Raw genomic sequence first — 25,947 nt, 5'->3', positions numbered from 1 at the left:
AATTTTTTATTCTGTTTCCTTGTAAAATGTTCCCTGCACCTTCACGAATGCCTCTCTGTCCTTTAGTGAACATATGTTCTAAACATAAACAAGCTTAGCATATATCTCTGCTTTTCATTTATATTTCTTCAGAAATGCATCAAGTATCTGGCTTAGTATAAAAGTAAAAGATTGTCCCTAATGTGTGTAGGTTGGTGCTAATGTGCGTGAATCGCTGGTCGGTGCGGACACGATGGGCTAAAGGCCCCGTTTCCGCGCTGTATCTCTGAACTAAACTATCCAGATACTCTTTAACCTAATGATATCCTTGGGACTTATGATCATAGAACAAATAGCCTCACTCCGAGTTATTGCTAGACTCATTTATCCAAAAACAAGACCTAATTTTGGCTGACGTGAGGACATTTTTTTAAAGGTTTCTCATTCTCACAATGAATTAAATATAACGAACCACATCACCCACACCAGTGTCACTTATTTCTTTATTTCAGGCACACACATCCCCATTGACAATGCTGGACCTTCTGTGCATGGCCAAGGATATTGCTTGTGGTTGCAAATATATGGAAGACAACCACTTCATTCACAGGTTGGCAATGATACTAATGATGTTAGTTTACAGAATCATTATCAAGTTGAGGAAATTGGATTTTGTTTTAATTAAATATATACCAGTTGTTTTTGCTTTATGACTAGTGAAGTTGTACTTTTTTTGAACAGGTAGTTACAGCTATTGTTATTACCACAGCTATGCTCATTATTTTTGCCTGTGGCCAATTGAGAAAAGCAGTTTTGAAGATAAGACTTGAGAGCTGACACAAATCCCAAGGTCATCTGGACACTAGTTATCCCTCACCACCTCTGAGCGCTGGACGACCTGCAGTCAAGGCACTACAAAGATACCACCAAACTTACGAAAGCCTTCCAACTCGCTGGAAGAATGGACAAATTAATGTCAGCATCCTCTCCCAGGATGGCATTCCCATCATTAGGGCCCCAATTACACTCAGTTCATTCTGTTGTGCAGCCCACATTGCTGACAGGCCTGGTACCAGACTCCATATAAAGACTACTTTGTTCCAAGACCTGTGGCAGAAATAGATTACCAGGTGGACAGAGGAATGGATTTAAGGATGTCCTCAGAGACTCCATGGAGAAAGGCAATGATTCCTGGGAATCTCTAGCCTGTGACATCTCAGAGCCTCTCAAAGCAGAAAGCCAGGATGCTACTTGGTCTGGCCAAGCTGGTCATCCATGAGTCCCGGCGCTAGGTGTAAGAGGGCTCCACCCGAGCCGGCTGCCTGCCCCTTTTCCGGGGTTAGGTCCGCACCGGGGTGGTACTTGAGCTGGACTATGTCCTGTCCACGAGCACCCTGGGGGATTTCCGGGACTGCTGGGCACTGCGGGGATGGAGGGTGAAGTGCATCCTTGACAAGGATTGTGATATAGTTGTATAATGTTCAGTATTTAAGAATATTTGTTTTACTTGTTTTATGGTGGTGGGTTTATTGGCATTGTTTTCTATTATGCATATTATTGTAAATAATTGATTACATTTATTTTTAGTTTAAAAAAAAAAGCAGAATGCCAGAATTCCAGATGGTTTTGAGCACCATGTACTGGAAGCTTTACGGAGGTAGTGGAAGGAACACACTACCTCACAAACTATTCACTGCCCATTCCTTCAGGCACAACCTTCCCCATCTGAGCAAGAGTTTACAGTTCCCATATTAGCCTCATTAGCCACCTCAAGCCCACAATAATGCGGTGGAAGCAAGGGGCCATCCTCGTCCACCCTTGCTTTATCAGAGAAAAGTTCTGGTCATTGTTTTTACAGTGTTATTAACTATTAATGTTGTAGTTATGGAAGTTCCCGTTATTTTTACTGTAGCTATGTCCATTATTACTTCTGCAATTCTGTCCATATATTAATGGTTATGCCTATTCTTAATTTTTGTTGAGTTTTTTATTATTGATATACTTATGACTATTAATATTGCAGTACTGCCCATTTTATTAATGCAGTTCCATCCATTGTAATCGATGCATATTTTCCTCATTATTTTTGGTATGTCTATGATCTGTTATTACTGCAGTTCTACAGTAATAACAGTGACTGTTATTGTTATTGCTTTGATTCTGTCCAACATATTGGTGTCAGATTTATCTAACTCTTTCGCTGGTTTCTCACAGAGACATTGCAGCAAGGAATTGTTTATTGACCTGCACCGGATCCAAGCGAGCAGCTAAAATTGGAGACTTTGGGATGGCTCGAGACATTTATAGGTACATCTTTGTCTGTCTCTTGTGTTTGGCTTGCACTGGATTTAGCTCTTCAAGTTGACGTCTGACCTCGTCAATCCTTTAAATGCTGTTTACTGGAATACATCCATGCCTTGATATCACACCTTAATTATTAATATCCCATGACTGGGCATCATATCATTGTGCTGTTTGCTTTTCTGTGTACAAACCCAGCTAACAACTGCTCACAAGGTCACATAATATGTCTGAAGAAGGGTTTCGGCCCGAAACGTCGCCTATTTTCTTCGCTCCATAGATGCTGCTGCACCCGCTGAGTTTCTCCAGCAATTTTGTGCACCTTCGATCTTCCAGCATCTACAGTTCCTTCTTGGTCACATAATATGTCTTGTGCCATCCTGCTACAATGTTAGTCTTTGACATATTTCACCAAATCATTCTCCTTCAACACTTCTCCCCTGTCATGTACCCAGGTGGGATACCTACTGGTTTCCATATATATTTGTCCAGTTGTAGCGAAAGAATTACCTGTAATAGTTTTCTTCCCACAATCTGTGATGTTCTTAGTTTCCCTGCTACTGCCACCTGAAACTCAGTGTGGGTTTCAGTCTGCACAGTGACAGCGTCCAGCTACAGCCCAATTTGTTCTGCTATCTCCGATTTGTATTCAGGACCAGATGAGCAGAAATTTCCTACAGCTAAATATCCTGAACATTGCAGGCGTGAATTTCAATCCCTGCTGCCTACTCAATTTTCCAGTTACGAACCCCGACAAAGAGATTTGTAACCCTGCGATAGACACAAAATGCTGGAGCATCTCTGGATAGGAATGGGTGACGTTTCGGGTCAAGACCCTTCTTCAGACTGAGAGACAGGGGAGAGGGAGGCACCTAGAAGGAAGGGCAAGATGTGAAAACGAGACATTAAAAGAGATGTAGATCAAGGATGTAGATCTACATGTTCCTAGGAGATCATTGTTAACTAGGAGAAGGTGACAACAAAGCAAGCAGAGATAAAATGTAATTGGGGACAGTCAGACTGGTCGGAGAACTGGGAAGGGGCAGGGATGGATGGAGAGGGAAAGCAAAAGTTACTTGAAGTTAGAGAAGTCAATATTCATACCTTTTGGGTATAAGCTGCCCAAGGGAAATATGAAATTTAATTTTAAATCCTGGGAATGGATTTAAACCAAGGTGGTCACAAATTCATACCACAGCCCATTTCCTCCTCAAAAACATGACCTGATTCCACCCTTGCATCAACCGTTGCTGTGCCTTAGCCTTGCATTTCTTAGCTTTCACTGAACTCCTGATTGCCCTGGCTCAAGACAGACCCAATCTTATCTAAATGATCACAATGGGTTAAGTGTGAGCAGCAAATTCTCATCCATTCATCACTCCTATGTTTACTAATCTACAATAGCTGCTAGCTGACTGATGTCTTCATCTTAAAGCTTGAATCCTTTCATTTCAAATCCCTCTGTGGTGTTATGTCTCCTTAACACTGTAAACCTCCTCCAGCCCAATAACTTTCTAATCACTCCACTCCCCCATTTCCCACCCTGGCACCGCCCCTGGTGTTAACCTCTCCACCATTATACTAAGCACTGAAACCACTCTCTAACCCACCCCACCTCTCTATTTAAGCCAGCCTTCAAAACCACCTATTCGGCCCAGTATTTCATAGCCAGTGCCAACTTTTGCCTGTACGGTTCAAATCTTGTTTGAAAATGCGCCTGTGAAGTACATCAGGATGTGTAGGAAGGAACTGCTGCTTTACACCGAAGATAGACACAAAATGTTGGAGTAACTCAGCGGGCCAGGCAGCATCTCTGGAGAGAAGGAATGGGTGACGTTTCGGGTCGAGACCCTTCTTCAGACTGAGAGTCAGGGGAGAGGGAAACTAGAGATATGGAAGGGAAAGGTGTGAAAATGAAAGATCGAAGCAGACGATGATCAAGAAAATGTAGAATGGTCCATTGTTGGATGAGGGGATTGTGTCAACGAGGCATACAAACTAAAACTAATCAGGAGGGCAGTGAACCAGGGTGGGAGAAGGGATAGAGGGGAACCAGGGTGGGGGAGGGACGGAGGAGAACCAGGGTGGGAGAGGGATAGAGGAGAACCAGGGTGGGAGAGGGATAGAGGAGAACCAGGGTGGGAGAGGGATAGAGGAGAACCAGGGTGGAGAGAGGATAGAGGAGAAACCAGGGTGGGGGAGGGACGGAGGAGAACCAGGGTGGGAGAGGGATAGAGGAGAACCAGGGTGGGGGAGGGACGGAGGGAGAGGGTTACTTGATGTTAGATAAATCAATATTCATACCGCTGGGTTGTTGTTAAATGTGCTCCAGAAAGTCTGGTGATTATTTTTGTGGAAAGTGGTTCATTCCCAAAGCTTGGCTTAATTCTCAGATGTAATTCTCATTGCCTGATCTTTATCTCACTGCGTGTCTTTCCAGGGCGAGTTACTACAGGAAAGGTGGGCGCGCCATGCTGCCGGTCAAGTGGATGCCTCCAGAGGCTTTCCTTGAAGGAATCTTTACTTCAAAGACAGACACGTGGTAATGCAGCAGACACTCGTAACACTAGCAGCTCAAGGCAGATTGTGCCTTGAGTCAGCATCCAAGCTGCTGTAGAGAAACTAATGTATGTTCTCCCTTTAGAGTCCAGAGATACAGCATAAAGTGGCCCTTCAACCCACCGAGTACATGCTGACCATCGATCACCTGTTCACACAAGTTCAATGTTATCCCACTTTCAGATCCACTCCTTGCACTCCAAAAGCCAATTAACCTATAAACCTGCACGCCCTTGGGATATGAGAGGAAACTGGAGTACCGTTGGAAACCCATGTGGTCAGTGGGAAAACATGCAAACTCCACACAGACAGCACACAAAGTCAGGATTGAACCCAAGTCTCTGGTGCTGTGAGGCAGCAGCTCTACCAGCTGTACTACTGTGCCACCTTTGTGGGCATTATGTACCTCTGCAGCTCTGTAGAATGCCTTCCAGCATGTTAAGCACACCTCTCTAGATATAATGAATTGTCTGCAGTAACTTAACATGGTGCCAAACGCATGTCAACGGGTTTGTTTACTGTCCACCCCACTCTCTGAATGCAGTTTATCGAATGCAGAGTCATTTCGGACAGAAATAGGCCCTTTGGCCCGACTTGTCCAGGCTGATCTTGTGCCATTTGCTATGTACGACTCATGTACCTCCAAACCTTACCTAAATATCTACTAACATTGCCATTGCATTTGCCTCTGGGATGATCTGTGTACCTATACCCCCGGATCTCCGTACTCTACAAAGCTCTCTGGGGCTCTACCATTTACTGTGCAAGTCCTGCCCTGGTTTGATTTTCCAAAATGAAATACCTCATATTTATCTGAAATAGACTCCACCTGCTATGCCTCGGCCTACTTGATCCTAAGCAATGGGACACCTGTTCAATGGCCACATTTCTGATCGGAATTTTCTCCGTGAACTTGACCCTCTTGCAGATTGACAACCCTCCAACCTCCCCGTGGCTTATAGGCTCCAAACTTGAAGGCACTTAAGATGCCTTCACTCTGTCAACGAGGCTGCCTCTCGGCAGAACCTCTCTTAAACCCAAATTCTGCAAGGTTTAAGTTCCAAGACCCTTTTGAGCAGACTACCCAGCAAAGCATTCCTGGGCCACACGGAGGAATGTTACAATATTGGTCTTTTGAATAAATGAACGTCCCCCCCAAGTTTCCTCTGGAGTGCATTAAAGGATTCTGAGGGAAATATGCGAAAGGAGGTAGTGGCCTTATCATAATGATTATTCCACCAACATTTCAGACAGATTTCATATTTTTGCAATAGACTAAACGTGCCACAAAAACGACACAAAAATAGGTGGTATCGTAGGCTGTGAAGAAGACTATTATGAAGTACAGTGAGATTTGATCAGCTGCGTAGGTGGGTTGAGAAATGGCAAATGGAGTTTAATGTTGGGAAGTCAAACCAGGGTAGGATGTTGCATGACTGAATAAATGGAAATTAAAAAAAAGAAATAAAAACACCTGTAGACTCAGAAACCTGAAATAAAAACCAAAAACAGGTCAGGCAGCATCTGTGAAACTTTGAACAGAAATGTTAATTTTGTTCCTCCTGGGTTATTCTGACCAGCAAAGTATTTCTAGCATTTTATTTCATATTTGGCAATGCCACTACTTTACATTCACATATTGGTTGTAAAACGCATTGAATCATTTTAAATATATACGTTCTTGTTCATAAATGTCCCTGCAGGTCATTCGGAGTGTTGCTTTGGGAGATTCTTTCACTTGGGTACATGCCCTATCCCTGCAAGAGCAATCAGGAAGTTCTGGAATTTGTGACAAGTGGTGGAAGAATGGACCCTCCTAAGAACTGTCCAGGACCTGTGTAAGTAATCTCGGAGAAGCACGTGATGACATATTGGTACGCTTTCTAACCTTAAATGGGTGTCAGAGTGGCTCATTTGGTAGAGTTGCTGTCACACAAAGCCCGGGATCCTGGGTTCAATTCTGATATTGGGTGCTGTCTGTGGAATTTGTACCTTTCACCTGTGACTGCTGGGTTTCCTTCAGGTGTTCCTGTTTCCTCCCATATCCAACGACACATGGGTTTGTAGGTTAATTGGCTTCTATAAAATTGGCTTTAATGTGTAGGGAGTGGATGAGAAAGTGGGATAATGTAGAACTAGTGTGTACGGATGATTGATGGTCGGCAGGGATCAGTGGGCTGCAGAGCCTGTTTCCATGCTGTATCTCCAAACTAAACTAAATACAGTAACATTAAAAACCAGTAATTGGGAAAATGTTCTTGAAATTGTTTTTTGAGTGAACTAAGCAGTAATGAACAGGTAATATGGCCTCATCTAGGATCAACCTGACCATTACAAATTGCATGGATGACATATGACATGAATATTGCTGAATAAAGATTATTGTTTAACACAGAATCATTAATGATTATGAATCAATGTGAATGCAAGTGTTGGGAAATTGCATTTACACAACAAATTTCACACCCTCAGTGTTTTACAGCTGGGAAAGTGTATATATTGTTGTTGTTACATTGTAAGAAGCAGGGCACATTCGCCTGCTCCCTCAATCATCGAGATCATGACATATCTTTTACTTCAAATACATTTTCTCACACGGTCCCCATTTCCATTCATTCTCTTCATATCCTTGCATCTATCCGTCAATGTTTTGAATGCGTTCAGTGAATGAGCCTTCGCAGCCCTCCGGGAATGTGAATTCCAAGTATTCACTATGTTCAATGTGAAGATATTTCTCCTCATCTCAGTGTTCCCTGAAACCATGACACTCCCCCTCATTCCCCCCCACTTCCCCGTGGTCCTAGGTTCTCCTGCCAAGGGAAACATTCTTCCTGCATCCAGTCTGTTGAGACCTGTAAAAATGTTGTCAGTTTCACTTCTCTTTTTGTTAACTTGAAAGAGCACGTGCCTGGTTTACACAACCTCCAGGCGTCACCATCAACCTCACCATCTTTGGAAGTAAGTTGATGGATCCTCATTGCATGGCCCCGGCAGCATATATATGAGACCAGGATGGTACACAATACTGTAGATGTGGTCTCCCAAGACCCAATATAATTATAGTACCAAATCTTTACTCCTGTATTCAACAGAAAGTACACTTCCAAAGTACTGAATTAGCTGTATTAGCTGTAAAACACTCTGAGTTGCCCAAACATTATGAAAAGTGTCGTTAAAAACTGTCTGTCTTGCACGGAAGCAAAAAAAAAGTCCTGGAGGAACATTAGTTTTTTAAAATTATATATTTTTTAAATTACTAAAAATGAGATACTCAGTGGGTCAGGCAGCTTCTGTGAAGGTAATGGACAGAAGGCATCTTAGGCCAGGACCCTTCTCCAGAGTGATGGAGTGGAGGGGAAATAGATGGCAGAAAGATGGGAGGGGAAAGGCTGGGGCAAGAACTGTCCAGAGATAGTTGGATCCAGGTGAGGAGATCAGTTACTCGAGTACTTTGTTCTTTGCTCATGATTCCAGACCTGCTGGATCTTGCCTCTTCCTTCTGCAGGATTCTGTTTAAAATATAGTACAGGCTGGATGAACATATCTGTTTTTAACCTCCCTTTAGATATCGTATCATGACCCAATGCTGGCAGCATACTCCTGAACACCGACCTGATTTCTCCACGATTTTGGAAAGAATTAACTACTGTACTCGGGTAAGGAGCCGTGTGTGTATTCAGTGGCGACTGTAGAACGAACATTGATGGGAGAAGGCTGCTGTGTCAAAAATGGCTGCTGTACATTTCAACAAGAACCATTTGATTTGATTTGATTCAATTTATTGACATTGCACTTTTCAGTGCAACAAAATGGTTTAGCCTGCAGTCATAACATAGAATAAATAACAAACACTCAACACAGTTTAAAGTCCCAAAGTCATTGTCTCTTCCCTCCTTGCTCTCCCTCTGCGCTGAGGCAATCCAAGCCACCGATTTTGCGACCCCGCCAGGTGATGGTAAGTCCCGCTGCTGAATCCGTGCTCTGCAAACGGGCCGGTTCAAACTCCGCGGCCCAGGGAGGTCGAAGCTGCCGAAGCTGCCGTCCTCCAGTCCAGCGGACGCAGCTGTAGTTGCGGGAGCTCCGGAAAAACAGGTCACCACTTGTGACCTGCGAGCTCCCGATGATGTCGTCCACTGGCCCGCGGCCGAGCCTCCGTGGCTCCAAAGTCGGGTCGGAAGTTGGGTCGCCCCGCAACCACAGCCCCAAAGTCGGCCAGCCTCGCGTTGGTAAGTCCTGGCTCTGCCTCTGCAGCCTCGAGGTCGGCCGCAGTTGGAGACCGCCGGCTCCGCGACAGGCCTCAGCGCAGACGGACACGGAGACGGGGGATACGGCAAGAAAGGTCGCATCCCCCCCGAAGGAAGAATCAAAAAACATGTTACACCCGCCCCCCCACACATACACAACTAAATAAACCGAAATAAACTGCAACAACCGGAAAAAAGAAAACAAAAAACAGAAAAGACAAACAGACTGCAGGCGAGCCGCAGCTACAAGGCAGCGCCGCCACTTCCGATATTGTTCTCCGCTGGTCACCAGTTATGGATTACAGTTAACTTAGTTTTGTTTAGGTTCGTTTAAACTGGTCCTTCAGCCCACCAATGTGCGCGCAGACCAGCGATCCACGCACACTAACACTATCCCACACACACTAGGGACAATATACAATTATTCCAAGCCAATTAACCGACAAACCTGTACGTCTTTGGAGTGTGGGAGGAAACCAAAGCACCCAGAGAAAGCCCACGAAGGTCAGGACAGAACGTACGAGCTCCGTACAGACATCACCCTTAGTCACGACTGAACACGGGTCTCTGCCACTGTAAAGGGCCTGTCCCACTTTGCGTTGTTTTCATCGACTGTGAGCGTCAGTGACTGACGCCCGTAAAACCATCAAGTTGTACGACATACACGCTGACGTATGCTGTCCTGCGGGTGGCTCCCGGTTATGTTTAGGGTCAGGTTAGTTAGGGTTAGGGACCACAGATGGGCTGTAAAATATTCTTTCTTCAATGCAAGGATTTTAAACATTAATATATTAAAATTAATACAATAAAATGAATTGTGCAAATGAAAAGATGTCTGAGTCGTTCAGTTTTATTTACAGATGTATTGGTCCGCTTTCAGATCCAATCACCATCTTTAACTTTTCACAGGGATGGATTCAGTGAGTGTAGACTGAACTCCCCTCTCCCCTCCACCCACTCCCACCCCCATCCCTCCTTCTCCACCCCCTCCCCTTCCCCCCCTCTCCCTCCCTTCTCCCATTCTTCAACCCCCTCCCCGCCACACACTTTCCTCGACACCCCCCTTTTGTGGACCCACCTTCTACCAGCCATCCCCCGCACACTATCCCACACACGCTAGGGACAATTTATACAAACCTGTGGGCCTTTGTGGTGTGGGAGGAAACCCTAACCCTAACCATAGCCCTAACCCTAACCCTAACCCTAACCCTAGCCCTAGCCCTAGCCCTAACCCTAACACCAACCCTAGCCCTAACCGTAACCCTAACCCTAACACTAGCCCTAACCGTAACCGTAACTCTAGGTTGATAAGCTTGGTATAAGTATAAATTGTCCCTAGCGTGTGTGGGATAGTGTGCGGGTGATCGCTGGTTGGTGCGGAGTCGGTGGGCTGAAGGGCACTGTATCTCTGAACTAAATGTGACACAGGGGCCCCAGGGGTTGGACTCCAACCCCCAATGTTCTGCCTGCTCCTCATGGGAACTAAACTGTTGGCCACGAGTTGTCCCAGAGGCAGATCTCTCTTCCAATGGTCTCTCCAAACCCCCAGAGGCAGCGGGCTTTTCAACTGGGGACAGGCAATGTTGTCAATGTACCAGTGCCACCCACCTGCTCCGGTCACTGAGTCTAAATACCCACCACACATTTTGAAGCCAGGCAAGGGGGCAGAGGTGGGGGGGGGGGGGGGGGGGGGGGGGGGGGGGGGGTTGGGGAGTGTTGTTGCCAAAGTCTGCATTTATCCCATAGTCAATGTTACTAAAAAAGATAATATGGCATCTGTCCAGTACTATTGGTGGTATCTAGCTGCCACAGGCTGTGTCCACAAATGGGGGGGCGCCGGGAAAGGGGGTGCGTTTGGAGAATGGGAGAAGGGAGGGAGAGGGTGAGAAGGGGATGTGAGGGGAGGGAGACGGAATTGGAGAGGAGAAGTGGGAGAAGAATGGAAGGGATGAAGGGGGGAGAGGGGAGGAGAAAAGGTAGGGGGGAGTGGAGACGGAGGGATGGGGGGGGGGGAGGGGGGGGGGGAAGAGGGGGGGGTGGAGGGGAGTTCAGTCTACACTCACTGAATCCATCCCTGTGAAAAGTTAGAGACGGTGATTGGATCTGGAAGCGGACCAATATATCTGTAAATAAAACTGAACGACTCACACATCTTTTCATTTGCACAATTGATTTTATTGCATTAATTTTAAAATATTAATGTTAAACATCCATGCATTGAAGGAAGAATATTTTACAGCCCATCCGTGGTCCCTAACCCCAAACTGAACACTAACCCTAACCCTAACCGGGCGTCACGCGCAGAACAGTATACGTCAGCGTGTGACAGGGCGCACGACATGATGAAACATCCGGGTATCGCCCCTGGATTTTGAACATTCTAATATCCAGGGGCGACAGGGAAGCACCGTGCATCACCTGCGCATCACTACATGCGTCAGCTACATGCGTCAGCTACATGCGTCAGCTACTACACGACCCGACCACGACGCGACAACCTCTTTTCAGGCTGTCGCTGAAAATGTCACCCAAGTGGGACAGACCCTTAAGGCAGCAACTCTGCCGCTGTATTCTACATCTTGTTATTATACCTGCCTCAACTACTTCCTCTGATAGCTCGTTCCATACATCCACCACCCTCTGTGTGGAAAAACTATTCAAGTACCTATTAAATCTTTCCCCGCTCACCTCGGATGAATGCAGAATGGGAGTGGGTCGTATACCTAGAGTAGGTAGCAAAGATATGATGAGCTTGTGCCATGGAGGAGTTTGAATGTGATTAGAATGATAAATTCAAAGGAAATGTTGTTGTGGGAATCAATGAAGTCAAATGGTGCTGAATTTTGAATGAGCTTCTTTAAGGAGGATGGAAAAATATTTTTTGCAACTTCACAGTATTTCGTAATCGCGGTTACGCAGAAAAAGCGAGTCCAATTTATGAAGTGTTATTTAGAATAATAGGCTCACATTGAAAATCATGTAATTTTATGTGTGATTAGTGTTGGCTAAAGATACTAGGAGGAGTGCATCTACTCCGCTCTGAAATGATGCCTGTGTGATGCTTTACAATGAGGCCAGGACAATATTTCTTCTGGAAAGTGGGAGGGTAAGGAAGATGGGAGAATGGAGATTGAAAGAGGTATTGAGAAGTGGTGTATCTGTGGAATTCTTTGCCACAGAAGGCTATGGAGGCCAATTCAGTGGATATTTGTAAGGCAGAGATAGACAGATTCTTGATTGGTACGGGCGTCAGAGATTATGGGGAGAAGGCAGGATAATCGGGTTAGAGGGAGAGATAGATCAGCCATGATTGAATGGCAGAGTAGACTTGATGGGCCCTAAAGGCCTAATTCTGCTCCGATCACTTATGACCTTTTGAGTTGTGTTGTGTTTTGTGTCTTGTCTTCAGGATCCAGACATTGTGAACACACTCCTCCCTGTTGAGTATGGTCCCTGCTCTGAAGAAGAAGGGGGTACAGTGATACGGCCTGACAGCGCCAACAGCCTGACACCCCTGAGAGTCAACCCAAGTCTTGCCCCTCAAATGGCCGAGTTCCTGCACACCGGGCCAAAGCTGCAACGTCCGCAGGAGTTGTCGAAGAGAGACAGCTTCGGCAGCAACGTGGAGACGGGCTCGTTCGGCCACCGCTGGCTCTGCCAAGATGCCGAGGCCAGTCCCCACCCCAAGGCTAAGCCCCAGCGAGGGCAGAAGCTGCCAAACCATTCCAAAACCCTGTGGAACCCTACTTACGGTTCCTGGATCTCCGAGAGCTTCGGCAGGCCAGCAGCGATGGCGGCAACAACGACGCCGGCAGCGGCAATGGCGTCCGAAGGGGAGGGCAAGGCCACGTCCTCCCCCGAACATGAGGACCTGGGCCTGGACTGCAACGGCAGCTCCCCGCCCAGCTCGCCGGAGTCACCCTCCCCCGTCGCTCACTACCCGCCTCTGGAGATAGGAGGGCTGGCACTGGCCAAACTGCAGAGCTTCCCCTGTGGGAACATTAACTATGCTTACGATGGTCTGGGCTATGACACTGAAGGGGAGCAGCCGTCCTCGATGGATGCGAGTGATGAAGAAGGTCTTGGGCAGAAGGCCCTGCCTCTCAATAAAGAAATGCACGGCCTGGGCAACCCAGAGAAGGTGGCAAGAGACCGCGACTCAGGCCTTTCACTGTCTGAAGACCTCAGCATTACCCCCGTGTAAAATAAAAATCACCCATGTCAGGAACGTCACACGGATTGACCAAGTTCAGTCCGACTGCAGACCAAGTAAAATATACAGTGCCCTCCATAATGTTTGGGACAAAGACCCATCATTTATTTATTTGCCTCTGTACTCCACAATTTGAGATTTGTAATAGAAAAAAAATCACATGTGGTTAATGTGCACATTATCCGATTTTAATATAGTCCATTTTAAAACTTTTTGGTTTCACCATGTAGAAATGATAGCAGAAATTATACATAGACCCCCCCATTTAAAACCAAAATGAATAAAAATGGCCTTTATTAAAATCTGACAATGTGCACTTTAACCAAGTGATTTTTTTCTATTACAAATCTCAAATTGTGGAGTACAGAAGCAAATAAATAAATGATGTGTCTTTGCCCCAAACATTATGGAGGGCACTGTATACCATTTACATTGGTCACTGTGTCCAGATTGTAATGTAGCTGCCTTTTCAGGTCTGTAAATCCTTATAGGGCTCAAGGTAGACTGGAAGCTATCATTTAGACCCCAGTCCGAAAAGTACCACCCATTATATCTTTGTTTTGCTGCCCGTAACATTTATGGAACTTGAAATAGCTGGCGCTTCTGAGTTTTATTACCCCACTTGCAAACCTCCTCGGTGTATGTGGCATAATCGATTAACTGGCAAGTCTGCCCAGTGAAGTAATCCCACACGATCGAGGGGAGCAGTTCAAGTCCCTGCACAGGGCTGAGATTCAGAATGACAATCTCAACGATCAGAAACTTGCAACAATCACCCCAGAGGGGGCAAGAGCTGGAGATCTAACACCTAAAGGCCACATGTTTGGGAGAAACCTAATAAGTTAGCACTACAGACTGGAGCTATCTAATCAAAATCTCTTCCCAACTGCAATGACCTATTTTACAATAGTATTCTTAAAATTGCTGTGAGGTGCATGTCTTTGGATTTTGCATATAGATAAAGTTAGAGGCTCCCTGCAATAGACATTCATATAATAACCAAGATGATTTTTGACAAAAAAACACCTATGAACACTGGTGTTCAAGACAGAGGAAACGTGTTGAGATAATCGAGTGCGGAACTGAAACCAATGCTGTAACATGCTTATTGTTCTCTCAATGCCTTGAGCCTTGTTTTGAAAGGTTTCTGACTTCTGATAGAAGACTCCCTTTATCTTGAAATGGGATAATGAACCTATGGGAAGTATTGGGCAGTATCATAAGCTTTGTAAACGAGGGCTTGTTTCATTTTTCTTTGACATAAATCCCAGTAATAGGTCAATCACCTGGTAACTGAGGCACTTCAAACTATTGCTTAAAGAGCAAATACTAATCCCTTCTAATCCAGTGCTCCAGGTAGGATCACAATGCCTGCCATTGAGGTGTCTTGCAGCAAAAAAAGGTTAGACTCTTTGCAAATAATCTCTATACAAAGCATTTGAATGGATCATCTAATATTTACTTTCTCTAACACCTTCACACATTCTTCTCGAAGGATCGTGATCACTTGAACAAGTGTTCTTCATTTATTAACAGTACCTCAATAGTTTGTATGGTGCCACCTACAACGTCTCTTATCCTCTCCTTCCCTAATACTCCTTCCTCACTGTCTCCTCTCTATCTAACACTCACTACATTCCTGTCCAACCTCCCTATTCTCCCCTTAACATTTCTCCCCACTTTCTTCCCTAATGCCCAACATCCATGCTCCACTGCCTTACCTCTCACCTTTTCACTCTTTTACCTCCCAAACTCATGTTCCACTTCCACCACATTGCCACACCTCTGCCTCCATCTCCCCTGGTGCTCCCCCTCCGTAACCTCACTCTCCTGTTCCTTGCTCTTCCTTTTGCAGTATCATTCATGCTACTGCCCTTCTATAACCTTCTCTCCTCTCCCCCTCCTCTAAGTACCTGGCTGTTGCCAAAGTTGTGGCATACAAATTCCTTGAATATTATAGTTATATTATAGATGTGAAATGTTGTTGCTGCATTGAATAATTCAATGTAGTTCATTCTTGATATTAAACAGCACCAGGTTCACCATAACGTCTTCAAATAATGTGTATATCTCAGGTAGTTTCTGGTGGAGGTTTTCATTGGATCATTTATGCATGAGTTGACATAAGAACTCTTTATCATTCCAAAATAGTTGTTTTCTTTTCTTAAAATATATATGAAATTTTAGCAAGATGAATTCCACATCAGTATTATAAATGTCAAGAATTTCTGATATAGATTGGTAGTACTGGTAGATTAGCACTGTTAACATGGCTACTATTTTCTGATAGCACGGTGGCTCAAAAAATAGCCCTGCTGATTCACAGTCCGGAGACACTTGTCCTATCCTGACTTTGGGGGTTGTCAACAAAAGGCTGCAGGTTCTGCCCTTGGCTGCCTGGGATTCCTCCGGTGCTCTGGTTTGCTCCCACATCCCAAAGACAGGTTGCCGATTAATTATTTGGCCACGGTACATGACCTCTTGGTATTGTAAATGCAAAGGGTAGTTGATGAACAGGTGAAACAGAATACGCTTCAGAGCTGCAGGGCTAATGGTAGGGGATGGGTCTGATGCTGATGGGAGCTGGCAAGGACCAGATGGGTGAAATGGCCTCTATGTATCATGATAAGTAAGTGCCAATCATTCATTGTAGATTAGATTCAGAAATACATGCAGCTGGATATAACATTACAGTTTTTATGTACAATTGCTGCAGACAGGTATATGGAATTGCAGCAAGGCTGTAATTAGCAGAGGTCCAGTGAAATATCTAACATAACGCTGGCCATTGACAAGTGAGGCTGGAAAATGACATGTGCAGGACATTGAGAAGACAGCCTTTCAATTGCCATTCCAATCCCCCAACCTTACACGCTGCTTCTTGTGTCTTTTATCTGAGTTAGAGCGTAGAAGCTCTCTGGAAGCTTTGCTTTGGAGGAAATGTTTGTTGCCTGTCAGTGGGCAAAGGTCAGGCTTCCTGAGGTTGAATTACACCCCAAAGTGCAACCCTTTACAAAACAATCATTCTCTCTCATTCCCTATATGTTTGCAAAGCCAACAAGAATAAAAGGAAATAGAATAGAAGGGTTTCGGTCCGACATGTTGCTTATTTCCTTCGCTCCATAGATGCTGCCACACCCGCTGAGTTTCTCCAGCACTTTTGTCTACCTTCAATTTTCCAGCATCTGCAGATCCTTCTTAAATAAAAGGAAAAAAAATGGTTTCAATTGCCCTATGACTTTTCCCTTTTTGCCCTTAGCTCTGAATTTAGAAAAATTCTGGTGAGCTGGCATTCCTAATTTAACACCAAGTTTTCTATAACTTTTTGTAGCTTTGGACCTTAACTGGCTTTTAGATTAAATTTAGAGGGTTGGTGGGAGGGGATTAACTATTGAAAAGTACAAAAATGTGTCAACAATACACATTTTGGATGCTAACAATAGAATCTTTCAAGCTGTATTATGTAGTTAAACCACTGTGAAGTAATTTAAAAATAATAGTTATTAACACTGTTACAGTTTATAAGAATCTTGCTACTGGTAGAGTTTACTAAATATCTAACACGTTTAATTAACTGCTATTAAAGTTGTAGCTGGATCAAGATGCCTTAACATATTGTTCTTGTAACACAAATCAATGCCAGGAAATTGGGGTTCATGATAGCATTGATGCTGACAATGATATATATTATTCGCAAAATTGGAGTAAATCTCCAATAATCTGGCACCCAATTGTTTAGACATCCAGTGGCCCAATGTCTGGCTCCCTCGGTCCGGAAGATGAGCTGGGAATCTTGAATATTAACAGGGTGTACAGTCTGAGCCAGGATCTGATTGCTCAAAGCAAATTTGACATTCAGTTTCAGTTTTGCGGAATAAGATTGATCTAACCCCAACTTGATGTTGTTGCCATGTTACTGTGAATAGTTTAAGCAATCTTCAGCTTTCGTTCAGGCGGTCGATTATTGTTTTGCAAAAAAAAAAGTCGCGATCACTGTACAATATTAACTCAAGTTGGCTCTTTGATTTTGTGTCTCGTTTAACTTCTTCGTAATGTCTGTACAGAAGAACGCTTCAAAAACTGCACTGTTTTCATTTAAATTTATTAAAGCTTATTAACATTAAACTTCAAGCTCCTGTGAAAGTTTCTTTGCCCATTCTGCTGCTGCGATTGGAACGGAAGGATACAGACCTGCTCAAACTGCTCAGAGCGAGCGAAACGGGTTAGCGGTGGGCACTTCTGCAGCTTACTCCAGCGTCGCAAAGCCAGGAAAGAGTAAGCATCTGCCAGCATTTCTACTTCAGCTCACAGTTCACACCACACACTGGTGGCATGATGAGACCGTACCGGGTGTAGTGGGAACAGCCTGCATAACTGGATCTGCAGCGTTACGAACGTTATGGTACTCAGAAAGCCGTGCCAACTGTGTGTGATCTTCCACGTGGATTGTTGGGATTGACCAACAACACACCATTGCCATTATTTAACATTCTTTCAAATTTAGACATCCACTTTCCATTTAGACTCCCCAATAATCCAGCCCGCAAACCCTCCAGAGTAGTGAATTCCAGAGATACACGGTACCGCACTGTAAGAAGTTCCTAACCATCTATGCATGGAAAATGCAACCGCAAGCAGTCTCCTGCTTCACTGCCTCCTGACATGCACCTACAAATTCCATGTGAGTTGAAAGGAGTGTTTTATTGTTGAGTTTGAAAGAAAGTTTTCACTGATGAAAGGCTGGGTTGAAAGTTGGCGGACTTCACCAATACCACCACAAAAAGTGAGAAAGTGAAGTTTGAGAATACTCCATTCAGATATAATTTGATCACTGAACCAATGAGCTGTTTTACGACAGTGGGTATCAAACAATACTTTGGCACAGAGCCACATGTAGACATGAGAGTAGGTGACCAGCTCTTGGTCCAAGAGACATATTGGAAGAGGCTTATGCTTGCAATTTTGATTAAGACCATAGTAAATACAATAAAATTTTATTTTACAGCCCATTTCCTACTACATATTACAAAATCACACTCTTAACAATTATCAGTAGTGTTCAGTAATAAACAGTGGCAATTCCTCAGTGCTCATATTTGGCAGAATATCCAGTGTACACAGATTAAACGCGTCTCCACCTTAATTACAGGGTGATTTCCCGCTTTCCACAAAGTCCTGTACAATTCACATTTACATCGCATCCCCGGCTACCTCAGAACAAATAGAAACGGCGGAGAACACCATATTTGCGGACTGAAAGCTGTCAGAATGTTCATGATTCCATTAGAGATTATGGCTCTCCTTTGGCAATCCAACAAGTCCAGACCTAAATTGGGACGCTTTTCAGACATGTTTCTTGGAGATGAGATCTCGATTGGAAGACGTTTCACTCTCAAGAGGGGATTTTGGGCTTGGATTCAAAAGTGTCCCTGAGGTATCCTAACAGTGACCCAAGGCATACACTTCCAATAAACGGATTGTTTTAATGCATATATTTCTTTTTGCTCTTTTCCTCTGCTTCTCCAATGCCTTTCTCTTTCTAAAAGTTGCTTTCTCCTTGCTTCTCCCGTTACTCCATGACCTTAGCCTTTATAGTTTGCCCCTCATGCTCTATTGGTCTATCACATAACACATCGTGGAGCTCAGCTAAATTCCTGGATTAACTGTTTGGAGAAAGTTGGGTTAAATTCCATTGAGGCACTTTGAGATTTTAATCCAATTTTAAAGAGCTGCCATTAGTGCAGATGACCATTAGAACATGCACATAGAACAATACAGCACAGGTTCATGATGTGTATATGGCCAATCTGTGCTAACCATGATGCCTATTTAAAACATATGTCTGCCTGCACATGATTTATGTCTCTCGCGATAGACACAAAAAGCTCTGGTCAAGAAACGTCACCGATTCCTATTCTCCAGAGATGCTGTCTGACCTGCTGAGTTACTCCAGCATTTTGTGTCTATATTCGGTTTAAACTGGCATCTGATGTTCCTTCCTACAGTTATATCTCTCAATTCTCTACATGTTCATGTGTCTGTCTAAATACCTCTTAAATGCTGCTATCATATCTGCTTCCACTGCCACCCTGACAGAGTGTTCCTTCTCTCTGTACAAGAAACTTGCCTCCTAAATCTCCATTAAACTTTCCCTCTCTCACTTAAACCTGTGCCCGCTAGTGTTTGATATTAAGAATTTGGGTTGCGGTAAAAAAAACACCATCTTATCATTTATCCAATTTTAAGTTTGGAGTTCATAAGGAAGTCCCCAAAGCCCTTGTAATTTTCATCAATCCCCAGAGATACTGAGTCACACCTAGAATGTTCCCGTGTTTAGGGATCTCGTCGATGTTAGTCCAAAATCCACCGCTTGATGGGATGTGGATTCAGATTTTAGGACAAGCCACTGTGCAGTCACTGAACCGTTGTATCACCACCATGACTCCTGAGCTATGGGGGCTAAATGGAACTGATTGGAAGGACAGCCATGAATGCCTGAACACTCTTCAAATATAAAGGCCTCTCCATTCACGAAAAAAGCCATTGAGAACTTGAGAATGGACACTCACAGTTACTGGTCCGTTTCTCTTCTGGTTCAGTGGATGAAAGGCCAGTGTCCTAACATTAAGTCAGGCAACTTGATAAGACCATCAGTAACAAATGATTCCAGAAAAACAATCGTACAGAGGTAGCACCTTTGATTTCACACTTCAGCTTGGACTGGTAACTGATGTAGGTTTTCTCAGGATTACTGGGTCACTACATGCAGGCACTGCTCTATAGGCCTGATTTGCAAGAGAGTGCAGGGCCGGGGACCAGAAACCTTATAGGAACATCAAGCCACAAGGTCAGCTCCATTGTAGGTGTCAGCTGCTGGAACAAATGCTATTACAATAAACCAGGAGATCAGGAAAGAAACATCGGCCTTGGAGGAGATACAGCGAATATTCAAACAGCTACTTTCACTTACACAGCACGTTTAACAAGTCAAAATGTCCTGAACTTCTTCACAGGAGTAATATCAAACAAATCCTGACACTGAATCACACAGATATATAAAGTAGGCAGCTCAAACCTGGACAAAGAGTTTGGCTTTAAGGAGTGTCTAGAGAGGGAGGGAGGAGAATAAGAAAGGTGGAGAGAAGTTTGCAGAGTGGGGAGTGGGGAGTGGGGTGTGTCAGTGTTATAGAGACATGTGTGGAATATATCAGTGTGTCCAATGAGGGATGTGGAATATATCAGATTGTCATAGAGAGGGGTTGGGATACATCACTATGTTGCAGTCAGGGTAAGGGGTGTATCAATGTTATTGAGAAGACTGCGGAGTGTATTAGAGTGTTGTAGTTTTGGGTGTGGGATGCATCAGTGTTATAGAGAGGGGTGTGGGGTGTGTCGGTGCTGAAGAGAAGGATGCAGAATACATTAGAGTTTTATAGTGAGGGTGTTGGATATATTAAAGTGTTACAATGAGGGGTGCTGTATGTATCTGTGTTATGGAGAGGGGTGCAGAATGCATTAAAGTATTAAATAGAGTATGGTATATATCAGGGTAGACACAAAATGCTGGAGTAAACTCAGCGGGTGAGGCAGTATCTCTGAATAGAAGGAATGGTTGTCGTTTCGGGTCGAAACCCTTCTTCAGACTGATGTTAGGGGATGGGGCGGGACAAAGATAGAATGTAGTCGGAGATAGTAAGACCAGTGGGGGGACTGGGAAGGGGAAGGGGATAGAGAGGGAAAGCAAGGGCTATCTGAAGTTAGAAGTCAATGTTCATACCGCTGGGGTGTAAGCTACCCAAGCAAAATATGAGGTGCTGTTCCTCAAATTTGCGCTGGGCCTCACTCTGACAATGGAGGAGGCCCATGGTCAGATTGGGAATGGGAGGGGGAAGTTGAAGTGCTGAGCCACCGGGAGATCAGGTGGGTTAAGGCGGACTGCGCGGAGGTGTTCAGCGAAATGATCACCGAGCCTGCGTTTGGTCTCGCCGATGTAGAGAAGTTGACACCTGGAACAGTGGATACAGTAGATGAGGTTGGAGATGCAAGTGAACCTCTGCCTCACCTGTAAAGACTGTCAGGGTCCTTGGATGGAGTCGAGGCGGCAGGTAAAGGGACAGGTGTTGCATCTCCTGCGGTTGCAGGTGAAAGTACCTGGGGACGGGGTGGTGAGGATGATATGCTGTTATATATTATATGGTATATATCAGAATGTCTTGTATGGTGGGGGATTGTTACAGTGGGGGATGTGGGATATAGAGTGTTACAGTGACGATGGTAAGCATATCAGATTGTGACCAGAAGGCTGACAGAGTTACGCTGGGGGTTGTGGGCCTATTCTAATAAAGGGATGTGAGTATATCAGAGTGGCACAGTGGACTGTTAACAGTCTGATATAACCCAGACTGTTAAGATTATGTTAACTAGGTGGCGTTGATTTTTTAAACAAGACCTTTGTTTTGGAGCATTTTATTGTATGCAGATTTTCTACTAATGGATCGGCAATTGGGCTCGGCAGTAGAGTTGCTGCCTTACAGTGAATGCAGCGCTGGAGACCCGGGTTCGATCCCGAGTTTGTACGTTCTCCCCATGATCTGCGTGGGTTTTCTCCAAGATCTTCCGTTTCCTCCCACACTCCAAAGACATAAAGGTTTGTAGGTAAATTGGCTTGGTAAATGTAAAAATGATCCCTAGTGGGTGTAGGGTAGTGTTAATATGCAGGGATCGCTGGTCAGCATGGACCAGGTGGGCCGAAGGGCCTGTTTCCGCGCTGTATCTCTAAACTAAACTAAACTAAACTAAATTGAGTATCAATGGTGTCTGTTATGTATCAAAGAAAATTATCTCACAACGGGAAACATCTGGTGCGCTTGTTTGTTTGCTTTGCCTTTTAATTTGCAGTTGCCACAGGGCACATTAGTCAGGATAATTTTTGATTTATTTGCTATGTTAGTGTAACACATCTTTCTCTATGCCTGTCAGTACATTGTGGTCCATTTCGTCAGTGGCTTGTCACAAGTTTAGTTTAGTTTAGAGATACAGCGCGGAAACAGTCCCTTCGGCCCACTGAGTCCGCATCGCCTAGCGGATCCCCACACATTAACACTAGCCTTAACACACACAAACACGGGACAATTGACACTTATACCAAGTATACAAACCCAAACCAATTAACCTACAAACCTGGGTTACACAAAAAAAATGCTGGAGAAACTCAGCGGGTGCAGCAGCATCTATGGAGCGAAGGAAATAGGCAACGTTTCGGGCCAAAACCCTTCTTCAGACGGATTTCTAACCTACAAACCTGTATGTCTTTGAGATTTGGGAGGAAACCAGAGACCTCGGAGAAAACCCACGCGGTCATGGGGAGAACGTACATACTCTGTACGGACAGCACCCGTGGTCAGGATCGAACAAGCACTGTAAGGTAGCAACTCTACCACTGTGCCGCACTGTAAGCATGGTCAGGTAGGTCAATATAACTAACAAAGCCTTATCTAACTGGCTTTGATTGTAAAGTTACAACCGTTCAACATGAGCAGTGCCCCAAGACCTACCCCTGATCCTCAGCTGACACAGAAGCAAAGCTGAGTTGATTGAATACTAAAGACAAAATCCCAGGCGCTTCCTTTCGAACAGGGAAGCTGCCCATTTTCTCTGATTGGCATAAATATTTTGAGGCACATTTCTGGAGAACAGTGGATTTTTCCCTGGCTTGCTGACCAATATTTACCACTCAACCATGCATTTGGTAATTGCCTTCTGGTTGTTTGCCGTGGCGGTGTCGTGAACAACTTGGCTAGTTGCTTTTCATATAACAGTGACCACATTTGAAAAGTTCTCACTTGGTTGGAAGGAGCTTCGAAACATCCTGAGGTCGTGAAAGGCGCTAAGGAAATACAAGGAGGCTCACAGCAAAATGTTGGCAAGAATACTGGGCCATTTCCTACCTCAAACACCTTTTACATCGCGGGGTGCGGGAGTCGGAGAGGTGGGAAGCAGAGTGAAGCCAAGAAGGCTGGGAACAAGTTATCTTTGGCTGCCGCTGCTTCAAAACTAGCCACCAGGAGGCAGAAGAGGGCACTTGCGGAGGGAAGCTGGTAATGCATCATAAAAGAGCCTTATAAATATTCATCTGTCCCCATCATCCATCAGTACAAAAAAAATCAATCATTATTGTTATCAAAATATATTTCAGGGTGAAGGCAAGAGCGATCATTTGCAACTGTTCTGTAATGGCAGCAACTATATTTCCCACTTGACAAGCATGTCACTTCACCATGTGTGGTCCATTTTCTTTAGGGCATCATAGTCACAGTGTGGATCCCACATGCAAGATGGAGCTTTGGGTTATTAGAGAAACTCTCACAGTCTATCTCTGTTATTGCTCACTCTCTCACCAGCGTGAATAGTAGCAATACGTCCACATCCAAAGACCTCGTCAGATAACCATCTGGGTGCCCATTGGAAAACCCAAGGCAAAGAGGAGTCTCTGGCCAGGAATCATCGCTGGTCCTCCGAGATCTTGGATGCAATATCAATCATGTTGTCCAGCCCCCAGAGATAGCCATCTTCCCTGTTGCCTTCGTGCCACTTCATCCGATGGTTAAGTGTCTGTCCATTCGGCAGCTTTCTGGTTTTGCCAAAGTCGATCAGCCAGATCTTGGCCAGCTCGTTCTTGTCATGGATGAACAGCAAGGAGCTCCCAATAACCTGTGTGAAGTGGAGAAGATTGGACATCAACAACAGGGTTCCTGGATTCAGAACCTCACCCCCCCCCCCCCCCCCCCCCCCACCCTAGATGAAGTACACTATCTCCAGAATAATTGGGAGATTTAAGGGATTAAGCACAAAGAAACAATTGCCAAAATGAAGAGATATTTGATGGAGGTGTCCTACGGGCTTAGGACATGAGATTCAGGGAGGTTGTTTCATCTGCTGAGAGTATCAAGAATAGGTGCACATTATCCCAAAAGTCTTTGAGGAGAAAAACAGGCAGCTAGTAGAAATCTGGAATTCTCAAAGGTTTTGGATCTTGGGGTTTACTTGGACCTTTACCACCAGTGGGGAGGTCATTGGTGGGGCCAGGTTGTCATGTGACTAGACAAGTAAACATAGTGGTGGGGGGGGGGGGGGGGGGGGGGACCAGGTTGTCAGGACTGTGACTAGTACAGGGTGGTGAAAAGGGGTGGTGGGGGGGGATGGGGGGGGGGGGGGGTGGGGACTGGGATGGGGGTTGAGGACTGGGATGGGATGGGGAGGGGGGGGACTGGGATGGGGAGGTGGGACTGGGGGGGGGGGGGGACGGGACTGGGATGGGGGGGGCCAGGTTTGTCAAGTGTGACTAGGTGGGGGATGGGGGGGGGGGGACTGGGGGGGGGGGGACTGGGGGGGGGGGGGACGGGGGGTGGGGACTGGGGGGGGGGGGGGGGGGGGACTGGGACTGGGGGGGGGGATGGGGGGGGGGACTGGGGACTGGGATGGGGAGGGGGACTGGGATGGGGGGGGGGGACTGGGGGGGGGGACTGGGATGGGGGGGGGGACTGGGATGGGGGGGATGGGGGGGGGGGGTGGGACTGGGATGGGGGGGGCTGGGATGGGGGGGGGGGGACTGGGATGGGGGGGGGGGGATGGGGGGGGGGGCTGGGGGGGGGGGGGGGGGGGGGGGGGGGGTGGGGGTCGAGCGGGGGAGGGGGGGGGGGGGAGAGGGAGAGGGGGGGGGGGGGGGGGGGGCGGGGGGGGAGGGGGGGGGGGAGGGGAGGCTAACCAATGAATTAAACTGGGGGGGGGGGGGTGGGAGATTACCACATCACATCAGAGAGCCGAATGATTTATTATAGGACTCATGAATGGAGAAGAATTGTGTCCATACAGTGTTAAAACAGGGATTTCCACAAGTTTTATTTGTGATGTGAACAATAGAAACATAAAACATAGATGCAGGAGTAGGCCATTCGGCCCTTCAATATGATCATGGCTGATCATCCAAAATCAGGTCCCCGTTCCTGCTTATCCCCCATATCTCTTGATTCCGTTAGTCCTAAGAGTTATATCTAACTCTCTCTTGAAAAATCCAGTGAGGGGGCCTCCTCTGCCTTCTGTGGCAGAGAATGCCACAGATTCACAAATCTCTGGGCGAAAATGTTTTTCCTCATCTGAGTCTTAAATGGCCTATGCCTTATTCTTAAACTGTAATATTTATTTTAAATGTTAAGAAAATCAGGCTTATGACTGGGGCTCCTGAGTGTGAAAATTCTGGAAATCCTCCCTTTACATAAGGTCATTAGGTCATAAGTGATAGGAGTAGAATTAGGCCATTCGGCCCATCAAGTCTACTCTGCCATTCAATCATGGCTGATCTCCCCCTCCTAACCCCATTCTCCTCCCTGTAACCTCTGACACCTGTACTAATCAAAAATCTATCTATCTCTGCCTTAAAAATATTCACTGACTTGGCATCCACAGCCGTTTGTGGCAAGGACTCCAATGATTCACCACTCAATGACTAAATATTTTCCTCCTCATCACCTTTGTAAAAGCAAGTCTTTTAACTCTGAGGCTATGACCTCTAATCCTAGAACGTCTTCTCCACATCCACTCTATCCAAGCCTTTTACTATTCTGTTCTCCCCATGAATCTCATGAACATAAGGCA

The 25,947-nt window shown here is 45.4% G+C and overlaps 2 protein-coding genes across 3 annotated transcripts in view; one reads left to right on the top strand and one right to left on the bottom strand.

The window, feature by feature from the left end:
• Nucleotides 1-17,914, top strand: part of ltk (leukocyte receptor tyrosine kinase) — a 163,708-nt gene extending 145,794 nt beyond the window's left edge. For both annotated transcript variants that reach the window (XM_055640866.1, XM_055640865.1), the window contains 6 exons: nucleotides 492-589; nucleotides 2,194-2,286; nucleotides 4,721-4,822; nucleotides 6,543-6,677; nucleotides 8,405-8,495; nucleotides 12,493-17,914. In XM_055640866.1, coding sequence (XP_055496841.1) covers nucleotides 492-589; nucleotides 2,194-2,286; nucleotides 4,721-4,822; nucleotides 6,543-6,677; nucleotides 8,405-8,495; nucleotides 12,493-13,287 — 1,314 coding nt within the window. In that variant the 3' untranslated portion in view covers nucleotides 13,288-17,914. The remainder of the gene's footprint in view (nucleotides 1-491; nucleotides 590-2,193; nucleotides 2,287-4,720; nucleotides 4,823-6,542; nucleotides 6,678-8,404; nucleotides 8,496-12,492) is intronic.
• Nucleotides 17,915-21,633: 3,719 nt separating this feature from the next.
• The window catches only part of itpka (inositol-trisphosphate 3-kinase A), a 69,068-nt gene continuing 64,754 nt past the window's right edge, over nucleotides 21,634-25,947 (bottom strand). Inside the window, exon 7 of the mRNA XM_055640867.1 lies at nucleotides 21,634-24,006. Within this exon, the coding sequence (XP_055496842.1) occupies nucleotides 23,797-24,006 (210 nt within the window). The 3' untranslated portion in view covers nucleotides 21,634-23,796. The remainder of the gene's footprint in view (nucleotides 24,007-25,947) is intronic.

The sequence above is a fragment of the Leucoraja erinacea genome, chromosome 9, assembly GCF_028641065.1.
Source record: "Leucoraja erinacea ecotype New England chromosome 9, Leri_hhj_1, whole genome shotgun sequence".
Lineage (NCBI taxonomy): Eukaryota > Metazoa > Chordata > Chondrichthyes > Rajiformes > Rajidae > Leucoraja > Leucoraja erinaceus.
The sequence above is the reverse complement of the archived record's forward strand: the minus strand, read 5'-3'. Positions and strand labels throughout refer to the sequence as shown.